We start from the raw sequence: 22,444 nt of genomic DNA on the forward strand, positions 1-22,444 counted from the left end.
GGGGACTTGCGAAACAGGAAGAACTGTTGAATGAAGGAATAAAGAGAATACTATGGATCTCATTTGTCCACCTGTGCTTTGGTTGCCAAGGCCTTAAACCGCTTCTGCTATTTTTAAATTGTCTTGTTTAATTATTTTCAGTAAAACATTATCTAGGTATTGTCACGAAATAATAATCAAAATTTATAGTTTTAAAACCTTGAATATATAACTATATACCTATATTTATATATAAAGATAAACAATAGACTACTACAGTTACTTTTTAATTGTATCGCTATTGTAATATAGGCAAAACTTGAGCCTCTAAAAATTTTGAGTTTAAAATGCTGCGCCAGAAATGCAAAACTGTAGTATTGTTTTATATTTTGTTGTTAAACAATAACCTCATTTATGCGGGTAAGAAAATATTAATCTTTAACTATTTTGTTCTTCTTCTTCATAACATATACCATAGCTACACCAAAGTGCGTAGGCGACTATCTCATTACTAAATTTCTGTTCTTGACGGCGTAATACAGCTCGCCTGTGTTGAGTATTCCTGTCCATTCCTTAATATTCCTTAACCAGGATATTTGTTTGAGGCCGACTTCACTCATACTTTCGATCTTACCTTGTAGGATTAACTATGGTATTTCATATTTTGCTCCTCTTAAAATGTGCCCAAGGTAACTAATCTTGCGTTTCAATTAATCTAAAGATTTATCTTTCCACGCCGGCTCTCTTAAGGACGTCATCGTTTCTAAGTGCCGGCGCAAATTGATCCTAAGCGAACACAACCTGGCACCGGCGAGGTGCGTAGAGAGTTCTGCGCATCCTAATATCAGTGAATACAGTGCCAGGTCTACACATGCGAACGTTTGTCATCGGCGGACAGTTTTCTGGTGTCGTGGGACGCGTGACTCAATTCTCAGTTGCGGTTTTGTTTTCGAGATGGACGTAGAAAAGCTAATAGAACTCGTTCGGAATTATTATTATTATAAACAACACTGATTGTGATTCGATTGTCGTTGCAAAAACTGCTTACCTATTACATATATTTATATCTTGTCTACATATTTTATTTTTAAGCATGAACGCCCGGTATGATGACACATTTTATTTGAGGGTTGTGCGATATTCACAGATATGCCTAACGGTTTTTAATGATAATGTTGTGTAGATTTAAGAAATGAATGATATTTACAAAATTTTTATACCTATAGAAAAGGAATTACGCCATCATTTGTGACATTGTATTACTAGGCCTGGATCCCGCGTACCAACAAAAAGTTGATTAATAGCAAGCTGAAAATTTGTTAATAGCTTAACGGTGTCTCGTCAGACAAACTTTGATGTACGGGAACACTGAAACAGGGGAAGTTTTAATTGTGGAACAGGTTAAAAATTTGGAACGTCAGACTACAAAAACGTTCCATATATTTTGCCGGACATACCTTCCAATTGATTTGTTACCATTTCATTAAACTCTCATGGAAAAATTAGACTGGTGTTTATCAATAACAGGGCATTTTAATGAGTGAAACAGGAAGAACATGTCAAATAACAGGAATCATGTTGGTTAGTAATAGCAGTCTGATTTTTGAATGAGAGTTTAATGATAGGGTAACAAATCGATTGGTTGTTCTGTCCGACAAAATACATGGGACGTTTTCGTAATGTGACGTTCCAGATTTTTAAACTGTTCCACTATTAAACCTTCCCCTGTTCCAGTGTTCCTGTACATCAAAGTTTGTCCGAATAGACACCGTTAAGCTACTAACAAATTTTCAGTTTGCCGGATCCAGGTCTATAAAGTATGTTTTGCTTTTAAAATAAAAGGTGTCCTTCATTTTGTGTAAGTTCGTTTAATAAAAATAAAAGTTAAGTTTCTGTAATACTTAAGAGGCGGCATTTCGAAGACTTGCATCATATTGAAAAGATGTACCGCACGGCTCTGTAGTTAGTGTGGCTTCTGCCAATAAATCAAAGTTATGCGTTTACAAGAGCATATTATTTGAAAAATAAGGAGTACCATAATGTGTCATAATTATAATCTCCTTTATACAGATCAAAAAATTGTTTAGTATGTATTTCTAAATCCACACAATCATTGGAAAATGATTCATGGTAAAAAATATCTATTAATGACACTGTTATCGACAAAGTCGATCAATTTTAAACTTGTCATCATATATTTATTAGACTTTTGTTTATCGTTAAAAATTAAATGATGGTTGTGAATTGTATTTTTTGTGTTATTTAATATTTTAGCAAAAACATAATCAGCAAAAATCTTATTTAAAACATGCGAACCGTTTTTGCAATCACAATCAATGCAGTGTTTAACTTATGCTTGTTATTATAAAGGTATGTAGAAATAGAATACTCAGTGTAAGATATCTTTTTATGCACCCCGCTTATGATCAAATTCGATGTTTTCGAAAGTCATACCGCTACGACTACTAGGGACCTGTAAGATATTTTTAAAACGTTACTAGTTACATGTACGGAACTACCGTTTTTTAGTTGCCTACTCAATTCAGTACAAGGATCAGATACATCAGTATTTTGTAATCAGTATTTGTACTCAGTACCACTGAGAACCGGTATCAATAGTAACCGTTACACGTTTGCACTTATTTTGCCCGTCTCTATTCGTTACGGCGACAGCCGACGGTCGGGTTAGCTTGTGTTTAATATGCGGCACGCTAGAAAAATAACTGCACAGGTCACCCGTCCCACCGGCGTAGGTTGTGACTCGCTTAGGTTCAATATGCGCCGGGACTAACTCTATCCACCCACGGTATGCGCATCATTCTTCTCAATGACCACATTTCAAATACTTCCAGTTTGTTGAACGATGTTCTTTTCAAAGTCCACGTTTCCATGCCATAAAGCAAGATGAACTATATTTGACCATTTCAATGGACAAGCACGCTGACCATTCTGTAGCGTATTTCGAAATTTAGGTTTTGATTACATAGGAGCGGTCTGAATTTCATAAAAGCTTGTCTTGCCATTTGTAGTCGGGTTTTTATTTCATCTTGTGGATCCCATTGGTCATTGATTGTGGTGCCAAGGTATTTAAAAGTTTTCACGCATTTTATACGATTGTCACCTATGCATATTATCGGGTCTTCTGGAGGGTTTCTGCTAATGACCCTATATTTCGTTTTCAAAATGTTTATCTTGAGGCCATAGTTTTTACCTATGCTATTCACCCTATCTAATACGAGCTGCTCATCTTCCAAACTGTCGGTTATAAACACTGAGTCGTCCGCATAGCGTAGGTTGCTTATTGGTAAGCCGTTCACCTAATGATCAATTCCGTGCTTTCTAATGCTTGCGCGAATATATTTTTCACATATAAATTAAAAAGCATCGGAGAGAGTATGCAGCCTTGGCGGACACCCTTCCGGATTTTAAATTCATTCGTAGATTGGTCTTGATCAATACTCACCTTTGCCACTTGGTTCCAGTATAGATTTTGAATAATTCTGATCTCCTTCTGGTCAATGTTGGCCTTATGTAGTAGTTTCATCATGATAATGATATAATGCTTAACATTGTCAAATGCCTTTTCGTAGTCTTTGAAGGTGAGATAGAAATCTTTTCGTTGATCTAAGCAATTTCGTATTAAGGTGTTCAAACATAAAATTGCCTCTCTTGTTCCTAGTCCCCCTTTAAAACGAAACTACGTTGTCCTGCTAAGTTTTTCTAGTATCGTGTGCATTCTTGAGTGTAATATCCTAAGGAAGAGTTTCAGCAAGTGGCTCATTAAACTGATTAAGCGGTGTTCGGTGTTGTTCCACCTGGAATAAATATAATTGTTCATTCTAATTCTACTTTTATATCTACAGTAGAGTTTCTGCTTAGTTCTTGCTCATTACTTGGATGAGCTGTGTTTTCGTGTATCTTGTACAGAGGTTCAACGTTAACGTTAACTAATATTATGGTATTTCTATTTTGTCACCATCTGTATACATTAAAAATATAAACACACCCACCGGTCACATATCGCCGGTCAGGAAAAAAAATGACGTAACTGCAAAAACCAACTTTCTCAGGAGAGCAAAAAAAAAACAATTTTTAAATGCTTGCCCATTTTCAACCCTTATTACAGTTGCGTCATTCCTGATCTTAAAATTTTTATGTACAAAAAAACTATTTTTAAATATTTAGTATACCGTTTATTCTTACAGCGATGGCTTTTATTTACATCCCTATTGGTCAGAATTTTATTATCTTAATTTAGTCCCCCCCACTTTCAACCCTATTTACAGTTGCGTCATTATTCATCTGAAACAAGGTTTAAAATGATGCGTATTTCAATAACGACGCAACTACCCTGTAGTGGCTCAGCACATAGTTACAGAGTCTGTCGCTTTTTTATCATCTGTCATAGCCACCTTTACTTTACAAGCCATGAAGAGAAAAAGGCAACGTCGCAATTGATGACGTCCGTAGTCTGACTTTCGGACTACCGCTTTCGAAACTACGATTTTAAAGTACAAATTCTGGTAAAATTTATAGTATTTTTAGAGTCGAACAAGAAAATATTATTAATTAGAAGTTTTTACAAAATAATATTAAAAGTAATTCCTTGTAAGTAACGTTTATTATAGAAGAAAAAACAAATAACAACAATATAAACGGGATTAATTTTTTTCGAATCCTAAGAAAACTAATAAGTATTTTTCAAATATTTAAACGCAGAGTGAAAGATTAAGTTAGGACCGAGGGCCCAAAGAGTCCCTGAAAACTTCTATGTTTATTTTAATAAGTTACAGGGGTGAAAAACTAAGAAAATGTAGTGTGATTTTTAGTTTCAAATATGTCATTAAAAAAACTTTTTATTCATTCTAAGGGACTTTTGGCCCTTGGTAATAAAGTAATATTTTATTCTGCGTTTAAATTTTTCAAAAATACGTATTAGTTTTCTCAGAATTCGAAAAAAAAAATATTTAAAATACAGGTGTCAAAATTTTGCATTTTGTCCCTTTCCCCTTAAAGTTTGTCGCATTTATCTAGAAACACCCTGAATTGATAAAGAACAAATCTAGTTGTTAAACATAAGCGAATTAATCAAAAAACAGAATGTTAAGAAAACCGGAGTCTATAGTTGGGTTTTAATTTCAGTATTTTATAAATGCCCGGTGCACCATAAAAATTTAACTGGTTAGCAACAATATTATTACAACGGTATTGTTAAAGAATTAGGCTATAACATATTAAAAAATCACTTAAATCTGCCAACAGGTTTAGAAAATATAAGACATTAAAAATGACAAAATTTTTAAGTGGACGGATTTCTATAGGCACGCAAGTTTATATAAAAATATATTATATTGAACTAAAATCATCTTAATAACATACCTTTTAATGTTCTTTATAATTTGGAGCACGAAATATTGTAAAATATTTTAGTTTCTCTGTAAATACAGTGAAAATTATTTAAAAACAAATGAGAACTGTCAAAATTAATCGGTCTACCAATAGATGTTGCCAAGTTTCAACTTCATGGCTTCTTAAGTAAAGGTGGCTATGTATCTGTACACAGTATTTTAAAAGTGAATTACGCAATAGACAGAAATTCACAAAATTTGAAGTTACGTCATTCTTATTTCGGACCGGCGATACAGTAACAAGTGTCTATTATCAGCCTCTTGACATTATACGAAGCACTGGTTATATTAGATCACCCCCTCCAGAGGCGCCGCACAAGTGATTCGTTTGTTACGGTCTCCCCCTTGGCATTGAAATCGCAAGAGACCCATGGCCACCAAAAGATGCAGTTTTATTCCTGGGGCGTTCTAATCTTTGTCTTGTAACAACAGGTGTTGAACCTTCAATGTCATTGAGGTTAGCATGTGTAAGCGAGGATACGTGGAACACACCAAGGGCAGTAGGGGTATACACTCCACAATACTCGTAACTCATAGGTAATACCAATACCACTCGCGTGATTCTATTAGGGTCCATCTCTCTTCGCGTAGAATTTAGCTGCCTGACTTTTCGGCCTATTACTGGGAGTGGTTGTTTTGGCCCATTCTAAATATTTCTTTGCCCTGATTAGGCGTTGTCATGCTTCGTCTTCGATGTATACCATGTTTCAGCCATGCGGTTTAGGTATGGGGTTATCTGAGGTATAAAATTTTTACAAATTCTACAACTTGGCGAATATCTCGATCAACTTGATCTAGATTTCGCAGCTCACGTCTAAAAGTAAAGTAGGCAGCGGTTTGCCCTATGGACTCATTTCATACTGACTTCATGGCACATCTAACTATTGGTAGCTTTTTAGGCCAAGTATTATGCTCAGTTCCTACGTATAGCTAGCAAGTCTCGGCTTCAAAGATCTATTCTTGCGCTCTACCATATTAGCAGAAGGGTGATAGAGTGGAGTAAAAGACTCTATTTGTAACACATAGTAACCTTGTTGCACTACATCACGCACGAACTCAAACTGCACACCATTATCGCCAATAATTCTTCTCGGTAGGCCAAATCCTAAGAATAGCCAATAAGTTTCATAGCGCATTCTTGTTCGGATACTTGAGTTAAGGCAAATAACTCCACCCGCTTAGTACAGATGTATTCGACTATTACAAACCAACGTTCACCTTTTGATCCTTCGTGCAACGGTCCCAACAAGTCGATGGCCAGTGACAGGAAGCATTGCGCATACATAGGTAGGGGTTTGTAACATTCTACCTTATCTCTGGTTAGAGGCATTATATGTTTGACAATCTCGGCATTTATTTATCAATGTAATCAGCGAGAAAACGGTGCGTGTCTGGAAAGAAGAATTTTTGAGCTATTTTTCTCAACGTACTGTAATTGTAATAATGATCAGCAGTTGGAGCATCATGATATTCTTTCATAATGGTTTCACGCTCATGTCTGGGTACTACTAACTCAGTCTCTTCTTCGTATTCTATCGACGAGTAACGGTAGAGTGATCATTGTGTGAGCAAGTATCTACGATCTGTCCATTTTACATATTCATTCGACTGTAGGGTTATTTTTGTATCTTCGATGTAACCTCTAAACTTTTCTAACCCCAAACAACAGCTAAAACTTTTCTTTCTGAGTGGAGTAGTTGCTCTCGGCAGCGGTTAGAAGTCTCCTAGCTTATTCCACGGGATGATTGTCCTCCATTATTTCCTTGTAGCAATACTGCTTCTAAGGCTACGGCTAGACAAGCGACAATTTACGGCGCCGTAAGAGCAGTAAATTAAACCGCGAAAATGGGTCCCTCGGTGAGTGTAGTGGATGGCCAGACTTAACTGTAAAATATTACGCAGCCACATCGAGCGGACCCATCTTCGGCCTGCTGGGAGTTTAATCATGAGCTTTATCAGATGTTCATAGATTTTAAACAAGCATTTGATAGACTCTGCAGGGCTAGACTGTGGATAACGATGCAGGAACTTGGCTTTCCAAAAAATCAAGTCAGGTTGATACGGATGTGTATGGAACGGTTACGATGTAAGGTGAGAGTTGGACAACAATGCTCGGAGACATTTGAAATAAACAATGGTCTAAAACAGGGAGATGCACTTTCACCACAACTCTTCAACTTAGCTTTGGAGCACATAATCAGAAGTGCAAGAATCGAAAAACCGAATACAGTATTTCATTGAGAAGAACCAAACTTACTACTGGCATTTGCAGACAATATCGATCTAATAGGAAACACACGATAAAGGATTAAGGAGACTTTCGTGAGGTTCGAGAAGGAAGCAGAGAAGATGGGGCTCCAAATCAACGAAAACAAGACGAAATATATGTATATGAGCCGCAATAATCAAAGCAGAGACAAAATCGGTCAGAACATCACCATCGATGACTTTAACTTTGAGCGCGTTAGAGAGTTCAAGTATTTTGGAACAGCAATAACTGAAGACAATAACGGATCACAAGAAATAAACAACAGGATACAGGCCGGCAACAGATGTCTTTTTGCCCTCCAAAACCTTATAAAATCGAAGCAACTAACAAGCCGTACAATAGACGTAAGATACAAGTCTATAAAACAATCATACGACCCGTTGTGATGTAAAGAAGCGAAACGTGGACGATAACAAAGGCAAACGAAGAGAGACTACGGGTTTGGGAAAGAAAAATCCTAAGAAAGACCTTTGGTCATGTGCTGGATGAAGCATCAGGACAATATAGGATAAGATCTAACAAAGAGCTCGAAGAACTTTACCCAGACGCCAACATCATAAAAGAAATAAAGTCCAGAAGACTCCAATGGGCAGGACACCTCAGAAGATATTCTGACCAAAGAACAGTAAGACTGGTGTGGGAGGAAGTCCCAACTGGAAGGAGACCACGCGGACGCCCTCGACTCCAGTGACGAGATAATATAGCAGGAGACCTAAGCACTATGGGCGTGGAGAATTGGATGGAGGTTGCTCAAGACAGAAAACAGTGGAGGCATGTTGTCGAGTCCTCTAAAACCCACGAAGGGTTGTAACGCCACGGGGTAAGTAAGGAGTATTTAGCCACAACAACGACCAAAACACTGTATTTATATCTCGCGACACGCCGTAATTTACATTCCCGTCTGACCATGCTTTTTACTGTAGCTACTGCCGCTTCATTTTACTACGATTACTGCTTTTACAGCGCCGTAAATTATCGCTTGTCTTGTCGTAGCCTTACGCTTAACCACTGGCGTCTACGAATTATGTACAGCACTTGCGTTCATTTCCGTGGCTTATTTTTACTGGTTAAATCACTCAAGGGTTTGCATTGGGGATAGCACTTCCTTAACGTTTCTCGGAGGTAATCGTTCCGATATAGCGGTAGTTTTATCCAGATCAACGGAAATTCCTTATGGAGTTTTTAATTTGTCATTGATACTATTAAAAATAATAGTTTATGCTATTTTATGCTATTTTTAGCTATAATAATTTATGCTATTTTTTTTAAAGGAATTGAGTTTTTGGTTAACTTTCTTCTAATTGGCTATTATTTTCAGAAAAACGTTTTCGAATTTTTGGTGGAAAAGAGGCCTCCATAGAGAATCATCCATGGATAGTTTCACTTCAGGTTTCTTCTAAGGGTCACGATTGCGGTGGATCTCTTATAGCTGATGATTGGGTAATAACAGCTGCACATTGTTTTGCACATTTAAGGTGAGTTGACCCTGTATGAATTTTATAATATTAGACCAGGGCTCATCTGTAAAAATATTAGCACATTTGGACGTTGAGAGGTGACTCAAATTTTTTTGCAGACATTGCTTGAAAATAAATCAAATAATAATATTTGAGTTATCCTCCCTCTCAAAAAGGTCCGGAACATTGTTTAAATAATCAAAATGTCAAAAAATTAAGGAAAAATTCGATTTTTTTCTTGGTTTTTTGATTATAACTTATAAAGTATTCATTTCCGAGAAAAGTTGTACTAACATAAATGTTGCGTAATTAAATTTCCTATAATATAGAATTGGTCAAGAATTTAAAAAATAGTCACCCTTGTTGCAAAATAGCAATAATTGCGAAAAAAACATACAAAAACAAGTATTCGCATTTTACGTTTTTAAACCATTTATGCTACACTTAGGACCTTCATATTGCACCCAGAAAAACTTTAGGATATAGTAAAATAACATTGTAAATTTTATTAAGATCGCTTCAATAGATTTTGCAAAATAAATTTTGCAATCCAGCTTTCGCATAAAAAATTCATTTTTTCAAAATGTTACAGGACTGAAAATAAAGCAGATAGCAAGTTGAAATTTTTTTTGCTTATAGAAGTGTACTGTACCTTTCATTTTCAATTTTGCAAAATTAAAATCGATTAACTCCCACGGCGTCAGGAATTTTTTTTAAATAAACATTCATTATTGGTGCTACGCGCAGGACAGCGGATAGTTTGCTCTTATTGGGCATTCCAATGACCTTTGATAATTATTGATATAGTTTAATTTTTATTACATTTCGGTATAAATAAATAAATTTGTTTATTGGAAAATAAAAACACATACTCTATCCTTTGAAATAACACTGGTATTAGCAAAAACTTTATTGTATATATATTTTAACTTAGAGAATAAAAGTTTATTATTTTTAAACATATGCAATTATTGTTTAAACAACATTTCACAAAAAATAATAAAATTAGTTTGATTTTTGTGGAATTAAAATATTAAAATACAACAAAATATAGAGTAAGAAAATAATATATTAGATAAAGATTAGAAGAAATTTTAGTGGAAATCAACTTGTGTGAATAGAACACCGCTGTCCTGCGCGTAGCACCAAAAATTAATGTTTATTTAAAAAATTTCCTGACGCCGTGGTAATTAATCGATTTTAATTTTAAAAATTGCAAATGAAAGGTACAGTACACTTCTGTAAGCAAAAAAAATTTCAACTTGCTATCTGCTTTATTTTCAGTCCTGTAACATTTTGAAAAAATGAATTTTTTTGCGAAAGCTGGATTGCAAAATTTATTTCGCAAAATCTATTAAACCGATCTTAATAAAATTTACAGCATTGTTTTACTGCATCACAAAGTTTTTCTGGGTGAAATATGAAGGTCCTAAGTATAACATGAATGGTTGAAAAACGTAAAATGCGAATTCTTGTTTTTGTATTGTGTTTTCGCAATTATTGCTATTTTGCAACAAGGGTGAGTCATTTTTAAAACTTATTACCAACTACATATTGTAGGAAATTTAATTACACAACTTTTATGTCAGTAAATTTTTTCTCGGAAATGAATACTTTTACAGTTATAATCAAAAAACGAAGAAAAAAATCGAATTTTTCCTTAATTTTTTGACATTTTGATTATTTAAACAATGTTCCGGACCTTTTTGAGAGGGAGAATAACTCAAATATTATTATTTGATTTATTTTTAAGCAATTTCTGCAAAAAAATTTGAGTCACCTCTCAACGTCCATCTCAAAACAGATGCGCCCTGGACTATATAGCAACATTGTACCAGGGCATCCATACGTTATTTATTTTCTCACAAATAAAATGTATAAAATAACATTGTGTTCGTATATTATATCCTTTGAGTGTATGCACCACTCAAAGGATATACTAACACAGCGTTATTTTATGTCGGCCCAAGCCAACTTGGGCCGACGACCAACTTATAGCTACCAGATGCTAAAGGTAGATAAAAAACAGTCCTTACTTTTATAAAGGTATCAGTGGTCATAATTACGTTTTTATATACTTTGCCTGTTTTTTCTGTCTCTTGGTTATTTTGTCCCTTTGTCCGGGAAACATGTTTAATCGATTTTAAACATACTTCCCAACTAACTAGAAATCTGAAATGTTCAGAATAGCTTAAAACTCGGCGACAATGCAATATTTAACAGCTTTTACATGGATGCATTGAGTTTTATTTAGAATTTTAAACCGTTTTAAATTTTATAAAATTAGTTATCACTTTCTCAAAAGATGACAAGAAATTAGTTCTCACTTTTCTCAATAGACGGCGTTACTTTCTATGTCATGTAAAATTTTCTATTTATTTGTAATAGCTAATGGAAGGCGAGCCAAAGGATTTTTGCAGTTACTCGAGCGCGTCAGATTATCACATGGGAAGGAACCTTGTATCGTGTAAATGTACCACTACCATATATCCTTAGAAAAGCTCGAAATCGTCAGATTAAGATAAGTTAAGTTAATTAGGTATGTACATGAAAAAAAGGGTAGAAAAGTGTCACAAGAATAAAGCGAATATTTCGAGAAGTAAACGTCAGATCGACAAACTAAAATATACGAGTTCAATATTTTTCAAAAATCTATCCAATGATACCAAACACCAATGATACCCCCATGAAGATGGATGTGGGTAAATTTAAAATTTGAAATAGGAACCCCGCGATATTTCGCAAAATACACATATTAAATATTTTTGACAAATCTATCGAATGACACCAAACACGACCCCCACGGAGATGTCACTTTAAAATCTTAAATAAGAGCCCCTTCTTTTATTGTAGATTTGGATTCCTTACGTAAAAAATAGTAACTTTTATTCGAGACATTTTTCGAATTATGCAAAGATGGCGCTATAATCGGAAAAAAACGATTGTTGGAAAAGGAAAATTAATTTAAAAAATGGAAAGCCCCACTTAAATGGAAAACTTTACTTAACTTTTTTTGTTTTAGGACCTAATGTTCACAACCCAATAGGTTCCCATAACGCTCGAGTAACTGCAAATTTAGCATACTTTCCTCCCCTACTATAATGAATATTTAAAATTGCCTCGCTAGTTTGTTTACATAAAAAATTCTCAAAAATAAATATTTTATTAAAATTAAAAATTAAAGTTCTTGTGTCAAAAGGCGCTGCTTAAATATATAAAAGTGATTAGTGAAAGTGTTAGTGTTCCGGAGCAGAAAAAGAAGGTAAGCAATAAAAATATAGCTGACATCCATGACGTAGGAATTGAAACAACAAAATAGTTTATAATTTTATACTGTGTCCTATAATAAAAACGTGGTATTATAAAAAGTTATTTTTTGAAGTTATACTTCTTTAGGCGCGATTGGGAGTGAATTTTTATTTTACTGGGCGCATGCGCACACCGACAGTATGGTATTAGTCGTTATACGGGCTCTGATTGGGTGTTGAAATGATCTGTCAATAATTGTTCAATATGGAGGTTATCGGTAAACAAAAATGTTGTATATATTAGTTTTTATTGTTGTGAGGACAGAAATAAAATCAAATTTATAATTGTAGTGACTTACTAAATAGTTTTGAAAAGCCACAGGTACGTAATTCTAAATGTTTCAGTTGTATTGCAATAAAAAATTATCTTCATACCTATTTGGAAAATGCAAAAAATAATGTACTTACCTATTAGTAGGCAATGCTTTAATTTACATAATCTGATTACGAACAAACTTTCTACAAATTTTCATCTAATATATCGTTTTCTTACTCTATATTTTGTTGTATTTTAATATTTTAATTCGACAAAAATCAAACTAATAATTTGATCAAATTCATATAAATAAACAAAATGTCAAAAAGTTTATGGTATAAACGTCCAGTTGGTGTATATTCTCACATGACATATACGCGAAGGTGGCGCAGTGGGAAATCGCTTTGACTTTCGATCGGCGGGATCGACTGGAAGCGGGTTCGAGCCCCAATGCAAGTTATTATTTTTTTATTTTTTTTATACATTTTATGATTGTAAGTATATTATTATATAATTTTTTTCAGAAAATACGTATTTAATTAAAATTTTTGGCAACAATTATTGTTCAGAAATCATTTCTTTGTGGCATTTTTCAATGTGTTTGTGTGTGTTTTATTCTTTTATTTTCTTAATTTTTGGTATTGTTTTAATAAAAATTTTTGGAAAGTAGTAAGTATTAAAATTAGTTTAATATTTAAATTAAATATAAATAAACTGTTACCTAGTACTTGCTATGCTATACCCCTAGTAGGCAATGCTTTAATTTACATAATCTGATTACGAACAAACTTTCTACAAATTTTCATCTAATGTATCGTTTTCTTACTCTATATTGTTGTATTTTAATTCGACAAAAATCAAACTAATAAAAATTCATATAAACAAAATGTCAAAAAATTGTTCAGTTTGTGTATATTCCCACATGACGTATACGCGAAGCTGGTGCAGTTTGAAATCGGTTCGACTCTCGTACGGCGGGATACACGGGAAGTAGGTTCAAGCCCAATGCAAGTTATATCATTTTTTTTATTTTTTTTATAGATTTTATGATTGTAAGTATATTATTATATAATTTTTTTCAGAAAATACGTATGTAATTAAAATTTTTGGCAACAATTATTGTTCAGAAATCAGTTGTGGCAATTTTCAATGTGTTTGTGTGTGTTTTATTCTTTTATTTTTTTAATTTTTGGTATTGTTTTAATAAAAATTTTTGGAATGTAGTAGAGAAACTGTTTAAAGTATATTGATTTCGTTGAAATCATATAATAGAAGTATAACTTCTTACGTGCGTACAAAGTACACATATTCTTTTTTATAGAAGTGTAATAATTATTTTTACGTATGTTTTAGAGAATATTAATCAAAGTTAATAATTAACAAGTATTTGGACTTCGTAAGTACTAGGTTTTCACCCAAAGTGATCGAAATCAGAACCGGAAGTCTAGGTATATTTAAACCCTTCGTGTAACTTTGGGTCGATTCATTTACGATTTCACTAATTTTGAGTAATTTTTGCTAAACTTCATACGTCCTAATTGTTTAAACGGAATTGACTTTAAAACGGAAACTAGCTTCAAGCTCGACTTTTCAATACGATTCGATTGATATGTCACGTGTACTATTTCTGCGACTCTAATATGGCACTTCCACAACAAACTGAAAAGTCTCAGATGCAGAATTCACCATTATAATAAAAATTAAAATGGTAAATAATTATTTAAATCTGAAACTTTTCTTGTTGGAAGTTCTTTCTGGTACATCCTCAATCTGCGACTTTTACAATTTATAAGACAGCAGACGACGAATATAGAAAACAAAACGGACTCTACTTCTTCTTTACGTGCCATCTTTGCGACGAAGGTTGGCAATTATCATTGCTATTCTCACTTTTGACACTACAGCCCGAAAGAGTTTAGTTGAGCTGCATCCAAACCATTCTCTGAGATTTCTCAGCCAGGACATTTTTCTCCTCCCTATGCTGCGCCTTCCTTGAATCTTTCCCTGTATAATTAATTTTAGGAGTTCATATCTGTCACCACGTGTTATATGACCCAAGTATTGAAGTTTTCTTATTTTGACGGAATCCAGTATCTCCCTGCTGTTCTGTATTCTCCTTAGTACTTCCGCATTGGTTATTCTGTCTGTCCAGGAGATTCTCAGCATTCTTCGATACTGAGGACTCTACTGTATGCAGTCAAATTCCGTTTTGATTCTTTTGCCAGTCCTCTTCCTAGACGAATGAAAACGGAATGTGACTGCATATAGTAGAGTCCTTTTTGTTTCCTATATTCGTCGTCTGCTGTCTTATAAATTGTACAAGTCGCAGATTAAGGATGTACCAGAAAGACTTTCCAACAAGAAACGTTTCAGATTTAAATAAATATTTACCATTATAATTTTTTTTAATTCTCCAAGAAAATTCCAACCAGGTGGGAAGAGTCATGTGTTGCCCTGGGTAACACCAGGCATCTCTGGAACGTCATTTAACTATTATATAAATATGCAACATAACATAACTGATCACATTTTAAGGGTTTTTACCCAACATATTTTGGTGGCTCAGGCATGCTATTTTCTGGCTTTTAGGACACTGATGATGGATTTCTTAATCTGAAAACGTTTTGTCTTAATGTGACCCTTATTTAGAGTATTTTAAAATATACCTTTTATAACAAATCTAGTATTTTAATTTTTATTATAATGGTGAATTCTGCATCTGAGACTTTTCAGTTTGTTTAAGAGATGTCGCTGAATTGCGTCCCAATAGGGATTTCAATGATCTTTGAAATTTCTCTTAAATATATGGGCTAGCTGGTTTTCTCTTTAGAGGTGTGCACGCTGCTCTGCTGAGGAAACCCATAAGGCAGAAATAGCTGTCCAGGGATTGTGTATCCCTCTGAATCGAAAACAAGCAAAAACCATCTTTTAGGTTACATGGCACTTCCAGTTAAAAATTTGTAACCGAAAATGATATAAAAAACCAAAATTATACATTTGTTCTCATCTTGCTAAGGCACGTTGAATAATCCATCACTTATAGGTATTATTTCGGTGACTTTAAAAGGGTACTTCCGGTTGCAACTTTAACACTTTAAGTCCTTAGTCCACTTAGGACATAACCTTTCATTCGACACCTCATTTGTCATTGGACTGATTTTCACAAGGTGGGGTCACCGGCGACCCCAAAATAATTTTCAAAATAAACGACATTTCAATATTTTTCAAACTTCTTTAACAAAAAATTTACTAATTAATTTGATTTCTAATCAGATATATTGTTGCAAAACAATTAGCAAAACTAATATACAGAGTGAGTCAAAATGTTAAAGGATGACAAAGGATATTAAAACCAAGTTATGAGTTGAATAGTTTATTTTTCTATTATTAACAATCTTTACGAATACTGAATTGATGTTCTACACACATATTTTTTGCACAGCAAACACAAATAATATGTGATACTATGTATACAGAAATGTGCTGTAAATACGACTAAATGTGAACTCTCATAAAAACACGCATCAGCAGCTACGAGTCATATGAAATACTGAAGGTAGAGGGGCGGACAACATACAGGTTCATCAGAATCACGTACATGTCAAAAAATTTGTGTGGTGGGGTCGCCGGTGACCCCACCTTGTGGTTCTAGGGTTAATAACGTAGGAGTTATATTCGCGGACGGACGGACAGACCGACAGACGGACAGATAGTCATGAAACCGGAAGTATATATTTGCTCTTGTCTTGCTAAGGCGCGTCGAATAATATATCACTTGTTCTATTCCGGCGACTTTAAAACAGTACTTCCGGTTGTATTTTTAAAACCGGAAGTCCTAGGTAAAATTTCTCAACTTTCTCATAAGTTTTCATTCGACACCTCATTTGTCATTTACCTGGTATAATGAAGAAGGAGTTGTGTTTACGGACGGACGGACAGACAGAAGGACGTAGATAATTCAACGTTTTCACATTTTTTCAAAATTGGGTAAAAACAGTGCTGCCAGATTCATTTACGCTTTCCTAAGTAATTAGTCCTAAGTCATTAAGTTTCCAAACACAAAAACAAAACAAAAATAATGTAACTTTATAGATAATCTCATACTTTCTTTTTATATAGATACAGTGTATAAAAGCCAAATGGAATAAAATCATTATTTTATGATTGAGCGATTTTGGAAAGAAAACCTGAAACAGGTCAAAACAGACAGAAACTGGTTCTAGTCTGCGCTGATTATTCGGAGAATAGGCCATTTTTGGGAAAAGTTATTTATAGTATTTTTACTACAAAAACGTTATTACGTAGGTCAAAATTTTTGACGTAAGAGAACTGTCAAAACATTAGAATGTGACTTTTCACTATTGCTATGTTTATTATAAATACGGCAATAATGAAAAGTCACATTCTAATGTTTTGACAGTTCTCTTACGTCAAAAATTTTAACCTACGTAATAACGTTTTTGTAGTAAAAATACTATACCAGCAATTTTATTGAATTTTTAATGGTGGAATGTACGATAGAAAATCAGATTATGATGTTGTGTCAAATGTTTGTTGATATGCTAATATGTAACAATAAATGTTACTTAATTTGTCTATATCTGACTTTCTATTTATACATTTTCTATTTTTCTGGATGTGTGTCATTTCTACAAATAACCTTTTATGTTCATTTTTCACCCTCTCTAAGATTGACGCTTGTGAAAAATTAAATGTATGATTTAGATTAATTGAGTGTTCTGCTAATGCACAAGCTTGCGAATTTTTTTGTATTAATATCACTTCTGTGGGAAATTATTCTGCTGTGTAATGTCCGAGATGTTTCTCCTATATAAACCTTATCGCAGTCTGAGCAAGGTATTTGATACACAACTTTTGAACTTTCCTTAGTCGTAAGTGGATCTTTAGTTTTGGTGTATAAATGTGCTATAGTTTTAACGTTTCTGGTAGCAATTTTTATGTTTTCGAGTCCTTTCCCTATATATATATATATATATATATATATATATATTGTTATATTTCTATTTGATATGAAAATTAAATTTTGATAATTATAAACAGAATTCAATTTAATATAAAATATTTTCAATTTTCTCAACCACGGGCATATAAATTTAGAACAACCTGTATACAACAAATTGTTATATTTAATTTTAAGAAGTGATTAGAAAAAGCTTACGGAACTCGGGACAATGCGCCGAGAATAAACAAAGTGAATGGCGCGTACCATTATCGTTGTTCGCGGAAGGTTCGATCATTAGCCTATGCTAAATAAGACTCAGTTGAAAGAGATAATAGGTCATTATCGTTGTTCGCGGAAGGTTCGATCATTAGCCTATGCTAAATAAGACTCAGTTGAAGTAGATAATAGGTCATTAAATTTTGTAAATAGTAGAAAGTAATTTTAGAATGGGAACTAACTATTTTTTTTTTGAAATCCATTAAGCATATTTAGAAAGATTAAAAATTGGTTTTGAGGAAGACTGCGAATGAGAGTTGGTGGTGGAAGGTTGATTTGTGAATTTGGAAGGGATATTTAGAAAGTAGGGGAATGGATGAAAAAGATAGATCAGAATGTTTAGAGCTGTCGATAGGTGAAGTCCAGTAGTAGACGGTAGTGTACGGAGAGTGAGAAAGCCGGTGTACTTCCGTGAGTGTGGAGTATCTATCGTGGAACGAGAGGTAGGCCAGGTCGAGAGTAAAGAACCTCCTTGAGCCAAGAGTGTCCCGGTAGCTGATTGAAGTTTCGAAAAAGGTAGAAACACGGCATCACGACAGAAGCAGGAACGGGAGCTATACGAGCTAGTTTTCAAAGGAGAACATTACTGGAAGCCAGGACGAGGTTTTGATCGCAGCCAAGGATAGCAGGAAACGGGTCTTGTGTGAAGACATTCTCAGTTCACCAGAAAAAGGTCAGTCTCATTTGTTTGGACATGAATGTATGGGTTTTTCGTATTAAATACCACATTTAAAATTGAAGAAACATAATAAATAATATCAGAAAAGCTTCATCAAACTTAAATAGAATTGTTGCTAATAAATCCTAATAGTTAAATGTTAATAAAAACTTTCAATTGGAAACCAAAAGGAAATAAGATTCCCATTTGTAAATGTTATGTTTAAGAATAATAAGATCTAGCAAATATTAAGCAGTGATTGCCATTTAAATAAAATAAACAATATTTTGATTATAATTGTAACCCATATGTGTGTATTATTCTACTCTTTTCTTTCCTATCCCGATTAGGAACCATTGAGAAATACTTAGAAGCAACGTAAGTAAGTAATTAATTTTATAAAAAGCCCTGAGATTGAAAACATATTGATATGTGATCTGGTAAATTAATTAGATTATTATTAATGCATTGATTAAATTAAATGACATATAAGAATATTATCTCATATCAATAATCAAGATCACATCAACTGTCGTCCAACGTGGAAAGCATTGAAAAGTATTTCTAGTGGCAAATTTGAAGGATAGAAAGAGTAAAGCCGGTATTTGAAAATTTATATGCCTGTGGTAAAAAGTGAGATACTTACATTTGATAACATAAAATTTTAGATCTCTTTAGGTACAAATTTTACATAACTGATTTAATATTTTATTTTTACGATATTTAAATTTGATATATTTATTGACAATTTATAATATTTGGGTGAGAAAAAGTCGTCTTGGTAACATACTAGTAAAATTTCATATTTGGCGGGGACAGTACTTCTTGAAAACAAATGTCTGTGACAAGAAGCCAAAGCAAAGACAATAAAAAACAAAAAGAACATTCAAATCAAGAGGATAATTCAGACCAAGAAGATATTTTAGACACAACAATCATGGAAACAGGAAAAAAAGAATTGTCAGAATTAGAAAAGATATTACAACTTATGCAACTCCAGTCACAAAAAATGGATGAAGCAAAACGAACAATGGATAAAAAATCAAAGAAAATGGATGAATCAAATCAAAAAATGGATGAAACATCAAAGAAAATGGATAAAGTGGATCAAAAAATGGATGAAACACAGCAAAAAATGGATGACAATCAAAAGGAAACAAAACAAGCAATAGAAGAGAACAATAAGAAAATAGAGGAACGCATAGAAAAGTATGAAAAGGAAATAAAAGGATGTTTGACAACAATGAAAAACGAGATAGAACAGCAAGAAATGAAAATTAAAGATCACATGCAAGAACAAGAAATTAGAATGAAGGACCACATGAAAGAACAAGAAATGAAAATTCAAAACAAAATGGAGGAGTTAACGAATGGCCAGAAAAAGGAACTAGAAAATTTGGAAAATAAGTTGGAAAATGCTATTCAAGTAGACAGAGAAGAAGTGGAAAAAAGAATCACAGAAATAGAAAAACAAGTCACCGAAAACAGGACGCAACAGAATGTCGGAGAAAGAAGAGAAATGGTTATACATAGCACACTTGACGTGAAGATAAGGTTTGGCGGGGATGTAAGAAGATTACACCCAGTGCCGTTCATAAATAGCCTGAAAAAGAAAATACAGCACATCGGAAATTTCGAAACAGCAAAAGAAACTATCAGAAACCATCTCAAATATGAAGCAAGCCTATGGTTCGATAGCAAAGAAGAAGAATTCGGCAATTGGCAACAATTTGAACAAAAATTTTTGAATTATTTCTGGGGAAAAGTCCAACAATTGGAAATTAACAAGGAATTGCAAAATGGGAAATACAATGATAGGATGGGTGTATCAGAAAGGACATATGCTTTGCAAATTTACAATAATGCAAAACATTTACAATATAATTACTCATCGAAACAATTAGTCGAACTGATTGCAAGACATTTCGAGGAAACGCTGGAAGACCATATCACATTGCAAAACTACAAAGACATAGATAGTTTATGCCAATTCCTACAAATAAGAGAATCACGTCTAAGAGAAAGAAAATCAAGAAGGTCGCGAGAAGATTACAGGCCCCGAGAAACACAAGATTACAGAGATAGAAATCAAAATAGGAGGGACTATACAAGACGAGATTTTAATCCCAGAAGGGAAAACGAAAATAGAGACAACGGAAGAGGAACTTATGAACAAAGAAATAGGCAATGGAATGAGGACAGAAATCGAGAATACCAGAATAAGAACACCACACGCTCAAATCAAGAAAACAGAAATAATGGTAGACAAAATGAACAGGGATATCGAGAAAACCGAAACAGATCCGACAGACCAAGAGAAAATAGAAAAGAAGTAAATAATACCCAGACAGATGAATATGACGGAGAGAGACATTATGACGAAAATATAAACAACGATGAGCAACCGGCGTTTTTTCACGACGGCGCTCACTAAAAACCAAAAATCAAACAGGAATCTTTTGTCACCCCAAGGAGTTTATTAAATTGGCAGGAAACAACGAAAAGAAAAATGGAGTTAATTTAAAATTTGTGGATGGATTTATCAACGAGAAACCAATTAAAATTATGATAGACACTGGATCTGAAATAACATTGGTCAACAGAAAACTAATAGAAGAAGTTAACTTAACAAATTTAATTTACAAAATACCTAGGGTAAATTTAGTGGGCGCAAACAAACGGACATTGGCAACTATAAATGAAGGCATACGAGTAATGGTACGACTGGGTAAGAATATGTATGCACTACAATGTGTAATAATGCCAAACATGTCACATGACATGATAGTAGGAGTTGACGAATTGGCAGAAAAACATGTAGTGATAGATTTTAAAAATAATACGATGAAACTAACAGAAGAAAAAGAAAAAGAACAGGACAAGGAACATGAGAAACAAAATACGGACGAATCAGGTAAAGAACAAACAGTGGAAATGAATTTGGCAGCGAAGCAAGGACAAAGAAAAAAAGGAGAAAAGGTCAGAAAAAGATAAAAGAAAATGAAACCTGTGGCTCCTCAAAAGAAGAGTTGAGCCCAGAAGAAGAAAATTTGAGAGTATCAGAAACAAAGGAAACCTGGGATTCCTCAAAAGAAGAGACGAGCTCAGGAGAAGAAGAAATAAAGCTAAAAAATGAAAGTGAAAAGAATATGATTGAAACAGTAGTATTTGAAGAGGAGGTATATGCAAACGAGGATGCAGAATGCACGGTAAACATGTGTGAAGAATCTGAGAAAAAAGACAGAAAATTGATATGTGGAGAAGGGAAAGAAAAAGAATTGCGGTTGATGTTAAGAAACTACGAAAATTTGATCAATGAGGAAAACAGAGTGGCTAAAAAGTACGAACATTCATTTGAGGTGAAAAACTTGGGAAATTTTCGATCAAAGACTTACCCGATTCCATACAAGTATCGACAAGAGGTGAAAGAAGAAATAAATAAAATGTTGGAAGATCAAATCATCGAAAGATGTGATTCACCGTATGTTAACCCGATTGTGATAGTAAAGAAAAGCAATGGAGAATTGAGATTATGTTTAGATGCCAGGAATATCAACCAGCACACTGTATCACAATATGAATCACCTCTAAACATCGAGGCCATTTTTGGAAGAATCACCGGGTCACACATATTTTCAAAAATTGACTTAAAACACAGTTTTTGGTTGATACCGTTAGCTGAAAAGTGTAGAAACTACACCGCTTTTTCTATTGATGGTATTGTCTACCGGTTTAAGGTAGTGCCATTTGGATTGCAGAGTGCTTGTGCTGCACTCGTCCGAGCTCTACATACCATTTTGAATCGCCATGAAGATTTCATAGTTCATTATATCGATGATTTATTAATTTTTTCACAAGATACTCAGAGTC

The 22,444-nt window shown here is 33.9% G+C and overlaps 1 protein-coding gene across 1 annotated transcript in view; it reads left to right on the forward strand.

Annotated features, from left to right (window-relative positions):
• Positions 1 to 255: 255 nt before the first annotated feature.
• The window catches only part of LOC126879030 (trypsin-1-like), a 42,426-nt gene continuing 20,237 nt past the window's right edge, over positions 256 to 22,444 (forward strand). The window contains exons 1-2 of the mRNA XM_050641911.1: positions 256 to 399; positions 8,975 to 9,131. Of these exons, the coding sequence (XP_050497868.1) occupies positions 327 to 399; positions 8,975 to 9,131 (230 nt within the window). The 5' untranslated portion in view covers positions 256 to 326. The remainder of the gene's footprint in view (positions 400 to 8,974; positions 9,132 to 22,444) is intronic.

Source organism: Diabrotica virgifera, chromosome 1 (assembly GCF_917563875.1).
Source record: "Diabrotica virgifera virgifera chromosome 1, PGI_DIABVI_V3a".
Taxonomy (NCBI): domain Eukaryota; kingdom Metazoa; phylum Arthropoda; class Insecta; order Coleoptera; family Chrysomelidae; genus Diabrotica; species Diabrotica virgifera.